Source organism: Giraffa tippelskirchi, chromosome 1 (assembly GCF_054371585.1).
Source record: "Giraffa tippelskirchi isolate mGirTip1 chromosome 1, T2T-mGirTip1v1.2.pri, whole genome shotgun sequence".
NCBI lineage: Eukaryota > Metazoa > Chordata > Mammalia > Artiodactyla > Giraffidae > Giraffa > Giraffa tippelskirchi.
Genome location: NC_137275.1, coordinates 192,145,512 through 192,164,474, shown reverse-complemented (window position 1 = coordinate 192,164,474; position 18,963 = coordinate 192,145,512). Strand labels below are relative to the sequence as shown.

The 18,963-nt window shown below is 36.3% G+C and overlaps 1 protein-coding gene across 32 annotated transcripts in view; it reads left to right on the top strand.

Moving 5' to 3' along the window:
* UBAP2 (ubiquitin associated protein 2) overlaps nt 1-18,963 on the top strand; it is a 104,911-nt gene that overhangs the window by 48,002 nt on the left and 37,946 nt on the right. For 22 of the 32 annotated variants that reach the window (XM_081519225.1, XM_081519251.1, XM_081519103.1 and 19 more), the window contains 5 exons: nt 58-168; nt 937-1,090; nt 2,598-2,675; nt 10,808-10,862; nt 12,692-12,795. In XM_081519225.1, the coding sequence (XP_081375351.1) occupies nt 58-168; nt 937-1,090; nt 2,598-2,675; nt 10,808-10,862; nt 12,692-12,795 (502 nt within the window). Of the gene's footprint in view, nt 1-57; nt 169-936; nt 1,091-2,597; nt 2,676-10,807; nt 10,863-12,691; nt 12,796-17,875; nt 17,942-18,963 lie in introns of all 32 variants that reach the window. The other 10 variants (XM_081519074.1, XM_081519010.1, XM_081519068.1 and 7 more) reach the window with 1 other exon arrangement.

Here is an 18,963-nt window from a genome sequence, read left to right as displayed (position 1 = left end):
ATTAATATCAAGTGCCAATTTTGCGTTCCCCTAATCTTTTTCTTATAATTTCAACAGCTTATGGAGGTGACAGGAAAAAATCAGGATGAATGCATAGTGGCTCTACATGACTGTAATGGAGATGTCAACAAAGCTATTAACATATTGCTGGAGGGGAATTCAGACACTGTAAGTTTAAGTTTAAAATAGTTATTGCTTAGTTTGAAATTGAATCACTTCAAATCCCTCGTGAGTAAGTTATGGAAAAGTAAATAGAAACGAATGGGTCAGTTTTGGGATCTCCCAACAACATCCTGATGGATATCCTAATACTCATATCTATAAGAACATAGTGTTTCATTCTTTTCTCCACGATTTCCCTGTGTATGATTTGATTTGTGGGAGAAAGGAGGTTATATAAATCATTTAACCTCTCATGAGAACACGTCTTTGGGGGCTGAAATTTTCCGTACTTAAAAACTAACCTCAAATTTGTCAACGACTAAATTCTTTAAGATGGTTACCTTAGACAACTGAATAGGGAAAATTGTATTCCTGAGATTTTAGGGTAAAATCTTTGAACTAGGTCTGTATATTAGTAGGTGTTTGGCCTACTACTGAGGTAGGTGGGGATGGTATAGAGTGGGAGCTTGGGGAAATAACATTTGCTTTATTCTTATCAGTATAGAAAAAGGCTCTGTCATGGGACAACATAAGTATGTTGTCAGTTAAGCTAGTGCTGTAATCTGTTGTGCTCTCCATAGCAATAGGAACCTAGCAAGAGATTTGCTGTCTTTATCATCAGAAAGTACAGTACATTTATGGAGAAGAATTAGAATGGTAGGCATGCAAGGTGTAAGGCATGGGTAATTAGGTTCAAAAGATAAATGCACACACACTTGATGATTGTACACACTTTAAGTGACATCTCTGAATAAATCCTCTTATTTTCGGTAGACTTCATGGGAGACTGTAGGAGGGAAGAAGAAGAATTTTGGAAAAGAAAGTTCAGAAAACAAAGAGAATAGAGAGAAGAGAAGTGAGAGAGAAGTGAGCCGTGGACGTGGAAACAACAACCGGAAAGTAAGAGGTGGCAATCGTGGGAGAGAGTGTAAGTAGACTTTTAGCCTCAGCTTTGCTTTATGAAAATTTTCATGTATACTAAAGAGCTGTCAAAATGATTCAATGAATGGCCATAAATCCACTTCCTTAATGCAATATTTGCTAATGTAGGTAACACTTAGCTACAACCGAGCAGTTTGTTAGAAACCCAGCTGATACAGTTTCATATTAGCACTGACCTGGGCTGTAGATAGTTCGGTTGTGTCTTAAGACTGCCTTCTCTAATCTAGTGCATCTTCTAATTTTAAAGAAGGGTTTTTTTGTTGGCTGATAGGTAAAGCTGTTTATTCTTCCCTACTTATGGATATTCATGGTATTTGCAGGGTTTAGATTAAGAGGAAAGTTGTTGAATAGGGAAGATTTTTCTCAGTACTTTCCATTCAACTCAGGTTTTGGCATCATTCACCCAGAACAACACTACCTTCTGTGCAGGCATACCAAAGTAGCTAAATTATGGATGAATAAAATATAAATATTTAACATGTCCCCTTACAAACTTTTGCTAGTTTATTCCACAGATGTTTATCGAGTATCTACAATGTAGAAGATATTCTTAAAGGCATACAGCAATGAAGAATACAGAAATCTCTGCCCTTCTAAGACTTTTTAAAAACATATATACTTTTATTTATGTATTTATTTGGCTGGGCTGGGTCTTAGTTGGCATGCCAGATCTTTAGTTGCAGGCATGTGGGATCTAGTTCCCTGACCAGGTATTGAACCTGGGGCCCCTGCATTGGGAGCATAGAATCTTAGCCACTGGACCACAGGAAAGCCCCTGCCCTTCTAAGACTTTTAAGGGAGGTAGTGTGAGATGTAATAATAAAAAAGAAAAGTAACATTTCATATTAATATTATAATATTTTAATGGTATTATGTAGAAATTATGTTCTAGGGAAAAACAAAGGCAGAGAGATGGGAATTATAAATAGGGATTTGACAAATTTAAAGAGAGTAGCCATGGAAGGCCTCACTGACAACTCGCAGAATTAAGTCCTGAAAGAGGGGAACAAGCTGTGCCAGTATTGTTCATAAAGATTCTATATTATATAGAGTCACTAATGCCAATATAGGAATGAGGAGAAGAAAAGACTGTGTTAACAGTTAACTTCCCCACAAGAACTCAATATTTCCTTGGTATTGCAGTTGGCTAGTCTGCCTTTCCAGGCTTTGAAGTTAACCGATGAGCAAATTTTGTTGCTTATCATTGCATAACAAAGATATTTTTTTGGAAGTAAACTTAACTTTATGGGAGGGCAAGTCCAAACAAAAAAAAAAGTATGTCATTTTGATTTCTTTTTGAATTTTCACCTACAAATTCAGCAAGTTCTGCTGTCAGTTTTTTGAGCCACTCTGGCTTGGTTTTGTTTATCGTATTTTCCAAACCCTTTGGTTAAATTTTAACCTTTTTTAAAACACCTTGTTGTTGTTGTTGAGGGGCAGAAGGAGTCTTTTTGTCCTTGTCTTTAGTAGCTGTTTGCTCTTTTTCACTTTAGTTAGAGGTGAAGAGAACGGAATTGATTGCAATCAAGGGGACAAGCCTTCAGATCGAGGCAAGCGAGCTCGTGGTAGAGGTAAGAGAATGAGGAGGAAGGAGATACTTGTGATGGGGAGAAGGAGGCAGGCTGTTCATATACTCAGTTAACTAAAGACAGTGTACTCTGAAAGAACGGTTGATCTGAAATCTTTTGATTCATTTACTGATGCCTATAAGTGAAATGTTTGAATTATATAATTTTGAGGAACCCTATTGGTTGTTTTCAGAGGAGCTGAGAAAGGCCCTTTGTGTGAATAATTTAAAATTTGAAGCACTGACCAAAAAGTTATTAAGTTCTCCTGTGTTGGACTTTAACAGATGTGCTTTACCCGTATGATAATAGTTTTAAAATTATTTGCCCATTGATTATTCCCATCCAGTGTTTTCTGTTAGTGATCATTTCTTTGCATTTATTAATTCGGGATGTCATTAAGCCACATATTTAGTTGTAGTTCCACATATTTAGAGTTGTAACTGAATTTTCTTAGGGCACTAAAAATCAAGATACGTAATGTAATAGGAAGATCTTGTTTTGGTTTAGTAAAGCTACCTGAATTGGCCGACATTTTTTTTGATCCATTGTTCCACTCAGTTGTGACTGTTCTCCAAATGAGCATTTTACAGTGGCAGAATTTCTTTTAATCAGAAATATTAGGGATCGAAATTAATGTAGGTATACTGCATATGCTATCAATTCCCTTGGCTATTCATCTAATTATAATTTACTAAATTTCTACTATTGGGCCAAAGGTAAATAATTTTCAGAGATCAGAAAAGGGCAGAATTATGTACTAATTTGTTGGGCACAGTGAAAACAAGGTTGTGTTTTAAAAACAGATTTCAATTGTAATTCCCTTTTCTAGATTTTCTCTTATTAATTTCAAGCACAGAGAAAAATGGAGAGAATAAATGAACCTCGGGTCCCTTCATGTTTAATCAGTAATGTTTGAGGATTTTAGCCATATATGCTGTATATATCTCTACCTTTCTTGTCTGCAGAAATATTTAAAGTAGATTTTTGTGGATATTTTATCACGTATTACTGTGGTAAGCACCTCTAAAAAATGTATGTGATTTTATATGTAACCGTAATGCTGTTTTCACACTTAAAAATATCATCTAATATCTATACATAAATTTTCCTGATCATTTAAAAAATGTCTTTGTAGTTGATTTTTCTTAAAATTTTTTTTTTATTTGGCAGTATCAGGTCTTATTTGAGAGCAAGGGGAATCTTTCTTTGCAGTGTGTGGGCTTCTCTCTCTAGTAGTGATGCACTGACTCCAGAGTGCACAGGCCCAGTAGTTAACATGATGCGGGTTTAGCTGCCTGACCACATGTTGCACAACCAGTGCTTCAACAGTTGAACAAATTGGGCTATGAAGTTATGCCTCATGCTCCGTACTCACCTGACCTCTTGCCAATCGACTACCATTTCTTCAAGCACCTCAACAACTTTTTGCAGGGAAAATGCTTCCACAATCAACACAAGGCAGAAAATGATTCCCAAGAGTTCATCAAATTCTGAAACATGGATTTTTACGCTACAGTAATAAACTTATTTCTCATGGCAGAAACATGTTGACTGTAATAGTTCCTATTTTGATTAATAAAGATGTGTTTGAGCCTAGTTACCGTGATTTAAAATTCATGGTCTGAAACCACAATTACTTTTCCACCATCCTAGTATTTACTGGAATAGACAATATACACAGAAGTGCTCAGGGTATGGTTTTAACATTTTATTTTAAAATAAAAAAGCAGCAGAATTTTGTAGAGTGTTTACCCAGAGTCTCCAACCTTTTTAATATTTTGCTATATTTGCATTGTCGTTTTCTCTCTATATGTACATTTTTTTTTTCCTGAAACCATTGTGTGTGCATTTCAAAGGTAACGCCATTTTATCCCTAAATATTTCAGTGTGTAAACTCCTATGAAAAAAGATATTGCTTACAGAACTACCTTAAAATTATAAAACCAGGAAATTACTATTGTTACAATCTGTTGGCCTTATTCAAAAATTTCCAGTTATCCTGCTAATGTCCTTAGTAGAAAGCAAATATTCTGGTCCAGTATCCAGTCCAAGATCACACACAATTTTTATTTCCCATGTCTGTTTAGTGTTCAATCTCGAGCAGTTTATCCATCTGGAACAGTCTTTGTCTTTCATGGCCTTGATGACACTTTGGAACGTCTCTTTTGTAGAAGGACCTTCATTAACAATCTGAGAAGTTTCCTCATGATTAGATTCATCTTACTGGTTTTTGGTAGGAATGTCACAGAATGATATAGCTGTCTTTCTCAGTACATCATATTAGAGGGTACACGATACAGATTTATCCTATTACTAGTGATGTTAGCTTTGATTACTTAAGGAAAGTGGTTTCTGCCAAGTTTCTCCTTTGTAAAGTTACTCCTTCCTTCTTTGTAATTAATACATACTTTTTTCAGAGAAGTGCTCTGAGACTGTAAATGACCCTTTTCCCATCAGACTTTTCTTCACTGGTATTAGAATCCATTAATTCTTTGCTGAAATAATTATTGTGTTACATTTATAATCGGACTCTTTTTGCTAAAGAAAAGCTAATATATGAGACCTGAAGATAGACTCTAAATAAGCTTCCTTCCTCTTTGAATTCCTGGGGCATTTGCTGTTGTTGTTTGACTCATTTATGCTACTTTACAGTTGGGGAAGATGTATTCCTATCTTTCTGTAGATGAAGCCTGAACCAGGGACAGCTTGCCTGAGTCCTAAGTCTCTGAGTGAAACAATCTCCAGAGATGCCCTATTGGGCTGAACTGGTCTCTGGGCAGGTGGGCAGCTCATCGTCAACACAGCAGCTATCTTTATCATTGAACCAGCTCTGAAAATTTGGGAACTTTTTCTAGTACAAAAAACTTTAGAACTAACTTTAACTAAACTTTAAAATCTTTAGGACCTTAAAGATCATGACCTGGATTGTGCAGTGATAAATTCAAGTGCACACAGTTTCTGGCAAATTTGGCTGTTATCAAAGCCCTGCTTACAGTCTCCTGGGGATGAGAGAGGGATTGCTTTCTACTTATTTTTCTTTAGGTTGCACATGTTTGGCCCTGGGGGAGTATCTGTTATTTGGATTTGCCTCTTCTAATAAAGATGATTAGGTGTTCCCTGTGTTTTGGCTTTTTTCATGGGAAGTGAGCAACTTTTCTACTCTGGTTCTCAGTGTAATACATAATATTAAACAATTAAAGACTTGAGCAGTTATTCAGCATAGATGTAGCGCAGAGTCCATAGAGACCTCTATGAGTAAAGGTTTAGCATTTATCATAACATTGGTTTATTCTTTATGATTATTTACTTTAATCTTGTTTTTCTCTATTTTATGAACCCAGGTCTTTCTTCTGAGCTGTTAGATGAAAACAGGTATTTGTACCAGGTCACAATAAAGGGAAATGTATACACACCAAAAATCATATTGCTGGTAGCATTACTAGCCAGGTGAAAAGGAAAGAACAGTTTTTGTTAGCTTGTTAAAATGTATGTGAATATGGATTTGATTTTTATTTTTTAAATATATTTCTATTTAATTTGGCTGTGCTAGGTCTTTGTGGCATGTGGGAGCTTCCATCTTCATTGTGGCATGCAGGTTCTTTTAGTTGCAGCATGCAACTCTTTAGCTGCAGCATGTGGGCTCTAGTTCCCTGACCAGGGATGGAATGCAGGCCCCCTGAATTGGGAGTGTGGAGTCTTAGCCTCTGAATCACTGGAGAAGTCCTGGATTTGATTTTTGAAAATCTGCTGAAGATATTTGAGTTGTTTCTGTTTCGTAGTTGGGTGCAGCTGCTGCTGTCTGGAGACATGGAGATACGTAGTTGGTACTGACTTTTTCCAGGGAACTCGCAGGATTTCTGACTTTTGGTCCTTAGATTATGTTTTTCTTTTATAAATTTCTTTCTTTTCTTGTACATACTGCTTTCTGGCTCAAGGATTAGATATTATTTAATGATGTCTTAGCAGAATCATTTTTTAAAAATTTACCACTATTCGTATTTAACCACTTGTTGGTGCCTTTTGTCACACAGTATACCATTGAATGGGTGCACTTATCAAGAGCAGTTGTATTATTTCTTTAGATTTATTCACTGGTAACAGTGTTTATTGTAGCCTAACTTTTTTTTACATACTATACAATTCACCCTTTAAATTACATAATTCAGTGGGTTTTAGTATATTTATAGAATTATGCTAGAGGCAGATTTTATTTTCTTGGGCTCCAAAATCACTGTGGACAGTGACTGCAGCCGTGAAATAAAAAGACGCTCGGTCCTTGGAAGAAAAGCTATACAAATCTAGACAGTGTATTAAAAAGCGGAGACATCACTTTGCTGACAAAGCTGTGGTTTTTCCAGTAGTCCTGTATGAATGTGAGAGTTGGAGCAAAAGAAGGCTGAGCACCAAGGAACTGATGGTTTCAAATTGTGCTGGAGAACACTCTTGAGAGTCCCTTGGACAGCAAGGAAACCAAATCAGTCAATCCTAAAGGAAATCAACCCCGATTATTCACTGGAATGACTGATGCTGAAGCTGTAATACTTTGGCCACCTGATGCAAAGAGGCTACTCATAGGAAAAGACCCTGATGTTGGGAAAGATTGAGGTGGGGAGGAGAAGGGGTGACAGAGAATGAGATGACTGGATCACATCAGCAACTCAACGGACATGAGTTTGTGCAAACTCCGGGAGATTGTGAAGGACAGGAAGGAAGCCTGGCATGCTGCAGTTCATGGGGTCACAAAGAGTTGGACAGGACTTAGTGACTGAACAACAACAATAATACAATTATGCAGCCATCACCATAATCAAAACTATTGATTCCCAATTCCTTCCTCTTCCTTACCACCCCAATCCTACCAATAAACAACTGGTAATCTGCTTTCTGTGTTTATAGATTTTTCTGTTCTGGACATGAAATGTAAATGGAATCTAATAATATGTGGCCTTTCTGACTGGCTTCTTTGACCTAGTGTAATGTTTTACATTAGGATTTGGCATTATAAGGTTTTACATTATAAGGTTCATTGATGTTCTACTTCATATCAGCACAATTTTGTAGCATGTTTAAGTGATTCATTTCTTTTTATAGCCAAATAATATTCCATTTTATTATATACTAAGGTTTGCTTTTTTTTTTTTTTTTTTAAAGCTTGTATGGTGACTTTCCTCCTCCCATCTTATCGTCCTTAACTTTAAGGATAAATTATCTTATTCCTAAATTTTGGGTTGTAATCTTGCCCATACTTGTACATTGAAAGCTTTCTTTTTTTTTTTTTTAACTCTAGTTTCTGACCTTCTTTTAGACTGTGGTAAGCTGTGTAAAGTCTTACCTTTGCCTTTTGATGATGATAAAATAGACATTTCTAATAATAGGCATTATTAGAATTCTACTTTTTAGGACATTTCCTTCTGTTCCCCAGTCTCTTGTAGATTTTTGTCAAGATCATATTTTTTAATAGTTTACTTTGGACTACTGGATAAGTTAACTGTACATGATTAAGTATACATTTAATTGTATTAGTATGGTGAATATATCCCTTGACAACAACTTTTCTCTGAATTTGAGTACTCTTAAATACTAAATGGAATCATGAAATATTTGTCTTTTTGTGACTGGCCTGTTTTCACATAGCAAAATATCCACAAGTTTCATTCACATTGTAGCATTTGTCAAGATTTCCTTCCTTTTTTGAAAAAGAATTATTTATTTTTGGCTAGGCTAGGTCTTTGTTGCTGAGAGGGCTTTCTCTAGTTGTGGCAAGCCGGGGGTACTCTGTAGTTGTGGTGCATGGGCTTCTGGGTTCTAAGTTGTAGGCTTCAGTAGTTGCAGCTCCCGGGCTCTAGAGCATAGGTTTAATAGTTGCGGTGCATGAACTTAGTTGCTCTGCAGTTTGTGGGATCCCCCTGAACCAGGGATGGAACCTGTGTCTCCTGCACTGGCAGGCAGATTCTTGACTTCTGAGCCACCAGGGTAGCCCTCCTTCCTTTTTAAATTTGAATGATATTACACTGTGTGTATATATCACATTTTGCTTATCTATTCATTCTTTGATGGACACCTGGGTTGATCCTACCTTTTGACTATTGTAAGGCTGCTGTGAATGTGAACATGGGTGTACAAATCTCTCTTCAAATCTCTCTTCAACACTCTGCTTTCAAATTCTCTTGGATACACACACACACACACACACACACACACACACACACACACACACACACACACACACACACACACACACACACACACACACACACACACACACACACACACACACACAGAAGCAGAATTACGGGATCATATAATTTTTTTTTCCCTTAAAAAAATTTTTTTTATTCTACATCGGACCATAGTTGATTTGGGCTTTCCTGGTGGCTCAGTGGTAAAGAACATGCCTGCAAATGCAGGAGACACAGGTTCCATCTCTGGGTCAGGATGATCCCCTGGAGAAGAAAATGGTAACTCACTCCAGTCTTCTTGCCTGGGAAATCCCGTGGACAGAGGAGCCTGGTGGTCTGTAGTCCATGGGGTCACAAAGAGTCTGATACCACTTAACAACTAAACAACAGCAACAGTTGATTTACAGTGCTGTGTTAGTTTCAGGCATACAGCAAAGTGATTCAGTTATACATATATCTACCCTTTTTCAAATTTTCTTCCCATTTAGGTTATTACAGAATATTGAGGAGAGTTCCCTGTGCTGTAAGGATCATATAATTCTATTTTTAATTTTGAGGGGAGTTGCCAAACATACTGTTTTCCACAGTGGCTACACTATTGTGCATTCCCATCAAACAGTGTACAGAGGCTTCAATTTCTCTTGTGTTCTTGCCAACACTTGTTATTTTCTGTCTCCTCCACACCCCTACACCCCCGCCTTAGCCATTGTAATTGGTGCCGGGTTTACATAATGATTAGTGATGGTGATAGTGACAATATTTTCATGTGCTTATTGGCCATTTTTACATCATCTCTGGAAAAATATCTATTCAAGTCCATTCCCTGCCCACCATGCCTTTTTTTTTTGTTTTTAAGAATTTTGTTTTAATTTTGATTGTTCTGGATCTTTGTTGCTGAGAGTGCTTTTCTCTAGCTGCGGCAAATGAGGGCTATTCCTCTGGTTGCCATGCATGGTCTTCTCATTGTGATGGCTTCTCTTGTTGCAGAGCACAGGCTCTAGGATGTGTAAGCTTGAGTAGTTGTGGCACTTGGGCTCAGTAGTTGCAGCACACAGGCTTAGTTGCTCCGTGACATGCGGGATCCTCCCAGATCGGGTATCAAATGTTTGTCTCCTGCATTGGCAGGCAGAATCTTTACCACTGAACCAACAGGGAAGAGCTCCCTTGTGCATTTTTTAAATCTAGTTATTTGTTAGTAGTAGAATTTTGTTATGTATTTGTGATGTTACTCCCTTATCAAATGTATAATGTGCAGATATTCTTTGGGTTGCCTGTTTACTCCATTCATGTTTTGATTCACCAGTTTAAAATCTAATTTTTTCCTCTCTTGCCTTTCATTCTGGGGGTCATATCTAAGAAATTATTAACAAAATTCACTGTCATGAAGCTTTTGCTGTATATTTTCTTCTAAGGGTTGTACAGTGTTAACTCTTGGGTTTAGGTCATTAATACACAATTTAAGATTCAATTAAGAAAAACCAAAGAGTCACTGAATAAAACTATTTCTTCTTGCTTGCTTGCTGTCTTATTTGCTGCCCTCTTGGTCATTTATCAAAAATCTTAGTATTAAAAATGGTATGTAATAGTACTTTCAGCTTCCTTAGTAGTTTCCTCTTTTTGTTTCTCATTTCATTTTATAGTAGAGGCTTATGATGTCATGGTGTTTACACTAGATGTGTTTAAAAAGATCCAGAATTTTTTAAAGTATAACCTGCCTATGTAAGCTACAGTATATGACAAATGTTGTACAAGCAGAATTAAATTCTTTTCTCTCCTTTGAGATCAATGGGTATTTGTGTCATCAGGGACCTACAGATTGGGTGTACTGGTTGGGAATGTTGGTGGTGTTAGGAGCAATGTCAGTAATGTTTGGGCAGGTGTGTAAGGGATAAAGTTAGTAGAGTTATAGTTGTGTGGAACATAAGTATTATTTTTATACTTTTTTTTTTTTTAAAGGATTTGGGCGTGGCAGAGGGAGAGGGGCAGGAAGATTCTCAACCCAAGGCATGGGGTAAGTCTTAGCTATCCTGTTTTTTAATTTGCTACCTTCTCTTTTTGTTATTGCTAAGGCTTGCCTTCCTCTATCCTGTACCTGATTAACCATCCTGGTGAGTCAGATGTTTTCTGTGTTTAAAAAGAGAAAATACTAAAAAAATGAAATAGAACAAATGACATTGTGTTGTAGTAAGACTTAGAGCGGTGTTTTAGTCCTGGCTTAATTGACATTTTGGATTGGATAATAGTTTATTGAGGTGGTGGGGTTACCTTTACATTGTAGGATGTTTAGCAACATCCCTGGCCTCTCCCTACTAGATCCCAGTAGCACCCCTCCTCAAGTTGTGACAGTCAAAAATGTCTCCAGACATCGCCAAATGTTCCCTGGGAGGGAGGTGCACAACCACCCCAGTTGAAAACCATTGCTTAAGAATTATGTTGGTAAATCCAGCAGTTGTCTTTGAATGGTAAGTAAATGCAATGTTGTTTTTTTTTAATGTTTTTTTATTTTTTATGAAGAACAATCATTTTTATCTTGAATTGTAATACTGAAGGATGAATATATTGTTTTTAAATAGATGGTATAGTCAGTTATTTATTCATTATTTCTGGTTGTTCTTTCACTTTTTGCTGATACCTAAAGCATTAGCCGCCACTCCCCATTATAAAAAGTATTTAAGCATCTTACAGAGGCCATAGGTAGATGATAGTCAAGAAAGGAAAAGTCCTTTGTTTCTCCATAGCTTCCCGGCAGCACTGTTTTGGGTCACTGCCTTCAGATGGTGACTCTTGCCATCTCTTTTCTGCCTGAGCTCCCTATGGACAAAAGAAGGATGAAAACACAGGAAGCAAATTGGCCAGAACATTTGGACATATATGCCCAGCCTTGTAACTTTGAAGGATTTTGTAGATTTTGTCCTCCACTTCAAAAAAAAATGCTGTTGTGATTCTTTTTGTCAGTGACACCCTAATAATGCTAAGATACTTTTTTATAAGTTGTGAAAATTTTAGCGATGTTATTTAATTTGATTCTAGTTAGGCATCTGATGCAGGAGACTGTGGTTCAGTTCCTGACTTGGAAAGATCCCTTAGAGAAGGGATAGGCTACCCACTCCAGTTTTCTTGGGCTTCCTTGGTGGCTCAGATGGTAACGAATCTGTCTGCAGTGTGGGAGACCTGGGTTCGATCCCTGGGTTGGGAAGATTCCCTAGAGGAGTGCATGGCAACCCACTCCAGTATTCTTGCCTGGAGAATCCCCATAGACAGAAGAGCTTGGCAGGCTACAGTCCACAGGGTTGCATAGAGTTGGACGTGAGCGACTAGGCACAGCACAGGCATCTGAATCATGGGTATTTAGGGTATGTAATTTAAAAAGAAGCACTGAGCAAAATGTTTTCTTTTTATTTATGTCAATCTAAACAAAATGGATCATTTATTGTAAAAGGTGCAAAGCCAACTTGGATTCTGACTTGGGAAGAAAAGACCTCTTGCCTATTTAGGTCTAGGCTTAGTTGGCAAGGGGTGGGTGGGTTTTTCGTTAGAGCAGAGCCTTTATCCTGCCTAGAACTATTATAGGTCTCCATGCCTGCTTTAGGATGCAGAGGACAACAATTTAGGCAAGTAGAACCATCATACAAGAGTGTATGGAAGTCCCTAGTCAGCCTCTGCTTTTTAAAAGCTCTAGATTCCGATGGCCAGAAGAATTGGCTTATGGTTAAATAGGAGAAGGAGGATGAAGTCTCTTACAGTGGTTCTTGAGAGGGACAGGGCTTATTTCAGGGAAGATGATATGCAGTTAATTTTGTGATTATTTCATTTGCCTTTATTTTTTATTTCAAACCCAAGGACATTTAATCCTGCGGACTATTCAGATTCTCCATCTATAGATGGGTGTGGGACAAAACCAGTAGTTTGGGAAGCTGCTCAGAGTGGTGCAGATGAGGGAACTGGTAAGTGTCCTCACCAGAGATGTATTTTAATTGTTTGAGCTCTTAACAATCAAAGATGACATCAAAGTGTGCTGGTGGAGAAAAATGAAAAACAGGCAGCTGTTCTTCCTCTGAGGCTACTCTTAGCTGGTCCTTAGCTCCAAAATGTCTCATTTACAAAGCTTATTGACGATAAGGTACGTGTTTTTTTTTTCCTCTTTTGCACTCTGAAGAAGATGCTGTAACAAACCTGTGTAAGGCAGTACAAACCCACACTCAACTCTTGGTGTCAGAGATACAGAGAATAATTTCTTAGTGGCAGACTTGAAGCAAAGTATTCACCGTTTATAGTGGTGAACACAAATATCACCAGGTTAAGAGGTTGATGGTGATAGGTGAGTTTAGGGCAATAGTTGCTTTTGCAGGTTTTTCTGTATCCTATAACTTTAGGGTTATTTGTTTACTGAAGTTTATAGATAAATACTTGTTAATTGGCTTATTTATTTAATAGAACTCTTTTGAATATTTGTTCTTGATAATATATGTTGATAATATATATTAATTGCTGTGATTATATTTATAAAAACATACTTTGATACTTCATGAATTATAATCCCAAATATAAAATCATAGCTTAGTCATTATCTAAAAAAGACAGTGGCATCATCACAGAAGCACAGAAAACTAGGAATCAAATATACCATGGAGAGGACCAACAAAAGTTATAAAAATAGAAGTGAAAGGTTGTTGTTGAGCTGTGAAAGAGGCCGGGATTCTTGGCCTCCGGAGGAGAGGAATTAAATCTGCGGCCAATGACGAGGCTTGATTGCTCAGAGCTTTTGTGTAATAAAGTTTTATTAAAGTATAAAAGAGATAGAGAAAGCTTCTGACATAGACATCAGAAGGGGGCAGAAAGAGTACCCCCCTAGTCTAGTCTTTAGCTGGATGTTTTATGTCTGTTAGAAAGTTACTAATCAGATAAGAGAGACACCTCAAGGCTGATGAAGTTTCATCAAGCCCCTCTCCCACAGCATGCATTTTTGAGATAGGATGGCACGAGGTGTGTCATCCCCCAGCCATAAAACAATTGATATGAATACTGGTTTGATGAGCTATTATCAGCCAAAAGTTAGTCTTAGGTGGAACCATTTTGAAGAAAGGCAAATTCAAGAGCAAATGCATAGTTTCATTAACAGAGCTTAAGAAAAACATTTCCATAAAAAAATGCATTGGTCACCTCAAGTTTTGAGAAAAGGTAAGTTCAGGTGGAACCAGGTGTCGTCATGGCAACACAGAATTTTAAGAGGAAAAAAAAATCTGACACTTGTTTCCTCCTGCCACTTAAGGGCGAGAGGAAAAACGTCTGACACTTGCAGCCTATTTCTTCGGTTTGGAGACCCCTGGCCTTCCTGCCTGTAACCCTCTCAGTTTGAAAACACTAGTAAAATTGATAAGTTTATTATGAGACTGATCAAGGGAAGCAGAAGAAACAAAATTGGTTGTAGGAATGAGAAAAGGAATAGTGATATTATTATAATCTATTATAATCAATATCATAGCTATTAAAAATTGCCAGAAGATATTTTATTGATAAATTTCATTCCAGCATTTGAAATTATAGATTAATCTCATTCTTCAGCACAAATGTAAAAATTTTAAATCACAATATTGGAGAACAATTCAGTAAACTAGAAAAAGTATATATCATGGCCATGTTAAGTTTAAACTTGATATTCAAGTTTAACATTTAAAAAAATCAAACTACTAGATATATACCAGAGAGAATGAAAGATACAGGTTCACATAAAAGCCAAATGTTCTTTAATGGACGAGTGAGAAAGAAAAATTATCCAGGTTAGTCAGATAGAAGCAGAGGTAGATTGGTGGTTACTGATGGCTGGGAATGTTGGGAGAAATGGGGAGTGGCTATGAATGGGTTCTAGAGTTTTTTTGGAGTGATGAAAGTATTCTGGAATAGGTAGTTGTGATTGTTGTACACCTTGTGAGTAGACTGAAAACTAATCAGTCCTGTGCATTAAAAGGGTGGATTCAAAAGTCACAGCAAAATTCACAATAATTAGTGATGTGTAGAATATCCTTTTGTAACAAGATCAAGGGCCTTACCTTTTTAAAAAATATTTATTTTTAATTGAAGGATAATTGCTTTACAGTATTGTTGGTTTCTGCCAAACATCAACATGAATCAGCCATCGGTATACATATATCCTCTCCCTTCAACCTCTCTCCCCATCCCAGCCCTTTAGATTGTTAGAGTCCCAATTTGAGTTCCCTGAGTCATACAGCAAATTCAAGGGGCTTACTTTTTTTTTCTTTTGAATAAAGGCAAAAGATTTAGTCAAAACTGAAGAGAAACAGGAGGATTGCCCTCATTATTTCTGTTCACCATTGTACCAGAGGTCTGAACCATTGAAATAAAGAATGAAAAAGAAGGATTGGAAAGGGAGTGAAAAACCTGTCATCTCTGACAATAATATAAAATAATCTATAGATAAATTAATGAAATTAATTAGAAAGCTTTAAATGATGTAGCTAGTTCACTTAACAGGTAATATTTCTATAATCAACAGAGAAAATGGGGGAAAAAAAGTAGCTTCAAAAAATGTCAAATGCCTGTGAAGTCTAATAATATGCAAAATAAGACTTCTATCTATGAAAATACAAAATATAAAATCTTACAGTAAAATGTAAAATTGAGTGAAGAAACATTAATGAGCAGAACTACCATTTATATATAGTACTACAAAAACATGAAACCAGTAGGTATAAATCTGACAAAATATGTGTAAGATTAGTATGTCAAAAATTATGCAACATGAAGATAAATATCAAATATGACCCATAAAGGAAGCGAAGATACTCAGAGGTATTTATGAATTGGAAGATTCATAAATGTTATTGATATGTTACTAATATATCATTGATATTGTTATTGATATGGCATTTCTCCCCAAATTGATATATAGGTTTGAACATACAAGTTTGTTCAAAATCCTAGCAGGATTTTTTGTGTCAGTTGATTCTAAACTTGATTCTGAAATTTTTATAGAAAAGTATAGGTGTGAACATGGTCCAAACAGTTTTGAAAACTATCAGCATTCAAAGACTCACATTCCATGATTTCAAGAAATTACCCTAAAGTTACAGTAATCAAGACTGGAATTGGCAAAAGCATAGAGATCAATTACATAATAGCAAATCTAGAAATAAACCCACAGATACAATTGGTTTTGGACAAAGGCTCCAAGACAATTCAGTACAGCATATATTATACTGTATATTAAAAAAATAACCAAAAGTGGATAATAGCTATACATGTGAAAGCTGAAACCACAACTTCAAAAGAAAATACTGGGGCAAATCTTAGCCACCTTGGATTAAGGAAAAATTTCTTATATAGGACATAATAAGCATGAGTCTAAAAGAAAAACATGGTTCTTCAGAAGAAAACGGATAGAATGGAAGACCAAGGCATAGTTTAAGAGGAAATATTTATTTGAAACCTCTACTTGAAAAGGGACTTGTATACAGAATGTATAAAGAATTCTCAGAAGTCGTTAAGAAGAAAATAAGTAACCCAATTAAAATAGCATTTAAAACAACAGAAAATGCTATGGAAATGGATGGTAATGATGGCTGTACCACATTGTGATTACTCAATGGCAGTGAATTGTACACTTGAAAAAGGTTTGTTGTTCAGTCGCTCAGTTGTGTTTGACTCTTTGTGACCCCATGGACTGCAGCACACCAGGCTTCCCTGTCCTTCATGGTTAGCATGGTAACCCTAAAAAAGATTAGCATGGTAAATACTATTTACCACATGCACACTATTTTACCACAGTAAAAAACTGACATAGAATGGTATACATATTTTGTATCTATGGCAGTTGTTTTGCTATTAAATTTTACTGGAATTATATGAGGTGTAATCATCGAGGAGACTGAGGCAAGGATAACTTCTTGTGAATCTGTAATTATTTCAAAATAAGTTAATAAAAAATGAGCAAAAGATTTGAACAGATGCTTCACAAAGGAAGACACATGGATGGCAATAAGCAAACAAAAATGTGCTCATCATCATTGGTCATTGGGGAAATATAAATTTACAGTGAGTGCGTGCATGCTTAATAGGCTACCTCCATTCATCCACTAAAATAGCTTTAAAACTGACAGTTCCAAGTGTCAGTGAAGGTGACGGTGTAATTTGAACTTATTCCTTGTGTGAAAGCATACATAGAGATGCTATACAGTCTTAAAATCTCAACCCTTGGTTTTTACTGAAAAGAAATGAAAACATGTCCATACTAAGACCTGCATGTGATGTTTATAGTAGCTTTACTTAGAACCTCCACTGAGTTTTAAATTGGATGTTTGAAACAATATTGAATTAACCCATTAACTGCTATTTTTCTGTTTTCTTATTCCTCCTTTTCTTTCTTTCTTCTCCTTTTGTCTTTATTTCTTCCCTCTCATCCCTCTAGTTTTCATTTAGAGTAGCAGATTCCTTCCTGCAAAAAATTTAGATAAGCAAAATATGTTTGATGCAAAATACAATTAAAGATGTTGTCATCTGATGGGATTCTGGCTGTTTCTCTAGAAACCTCACAGACTGGTATTGTCTTGTTGATAACAAAGTGTTCTGAGTCTAGCCCACAGCTTCATAGGCTCAGAAGCCTGACAGGATGATAATCAAATCCATTCCTTAGAGTCAGACTCGAGATTAACCAAAACAGAAAGACTGAAGGATAGTCAAAATGCAAATTTATAAATATACTAAAAACATATCATTTAAACAGATTGTAATGTTTTCTTTGAAAAGTGGGAAGGGAACTTGGTGAACATGGGAATGAGAACAAGCATAATTGATGCAAATTGAATGTTTGAGATCTATCTGGCTGGTAGGATTCACAGTAGTCTGTCATAGCATGGAATGCAAAAGTTTCTTTTTCCTTGGACACACAGCATATACTTAGCTGTGAGGCTGTCCCTTCATTGTTTAATTTACTTACGAATTTCTCTTCTGATGAATTCCTTCTGTCTTCTGGTGATAGTTAAAAACCTTACATTTTACATTGATCCACAGAACTGGCATCAGATGCTCAAAATGTAGCTCAGAATCTGCCAAACAAAAATTCTTTTGGAATCAAAGGTATGGATTTTTAAAAAAATTCCTTAGTCAAGATTCTTATACAATTCTTTGAAATAACTTCCATTTTTATCAAGGCTAGCTAATAATTCATCAGGTGAATGTTTGTAAACTGTTTCTACAATTTCTTGATAAAATAATTATCAGCTTTTGATAATGAAAGTGTTTTTCACACTGGCCTTTTAGGGCAGTGCGGAGTTTTGGATCATTGTTGCTCCTTTTCCTGTAAGTCTGCCTTAGATGCGTTTTTGATAGAGAACTAACATCAAGTTAAACTGAACACAAGGCATACATTTCAGATTATTGTTTTAAGCTGAAAATAAATGAATGTCACTGAATTTTTCTCATAGTTTGAGGTGAAGCTCTGTAGGTCTACAGTGGGGAATAAGGTCTTCCTGTAAAAGTTTAATATTCCATAGTAAGATTAGGGCCTGACTCTAATCTTCTCTATCTAATGTCATGTAGTTTTTACAGTCCGTGTATCTAGGGTGACTCACTGCAACGGCTTGGCCCTGGCTGCTGATACGGGCCTTCCTCTCTGTTGCTGGACATAACACCTTACCATGTTGGATGTCTGCCTACAATTTCATTCATTGTCTTCTGCCTGTTTTTGAATATACTCAGCTTCTCATCCTCTTCTGCATGGCTTAGTTTGTGTTTTAATTATTTTCATAATACTTCTAAAATGGTAGGCCAGTCTCTTTACATATCATATATAAGAATATGTGTTTTAAATTATTAATACTGAATTGTACACATAAAACATCTTGCCACAACTTATATTGTTTTTTGGGGGGGAAAAAGGCATATTTTGAACTTAAGGTTAATTTTAATATATTTTAGTTCTTTGTAATTTCTCATCATTGTTTCTCCTGTAATATCCTTTCATTATATATCTGTTCAGCCTTCAGGATCTTTGCTGTGATTCATCTCCCCCATAAACTTTCTGTTAGCATTCTAGCTTTCCTTAACTTTTGTGTCCTACAAATTTCAGTGTATTAATCAGATTCATGTAATTTATCATT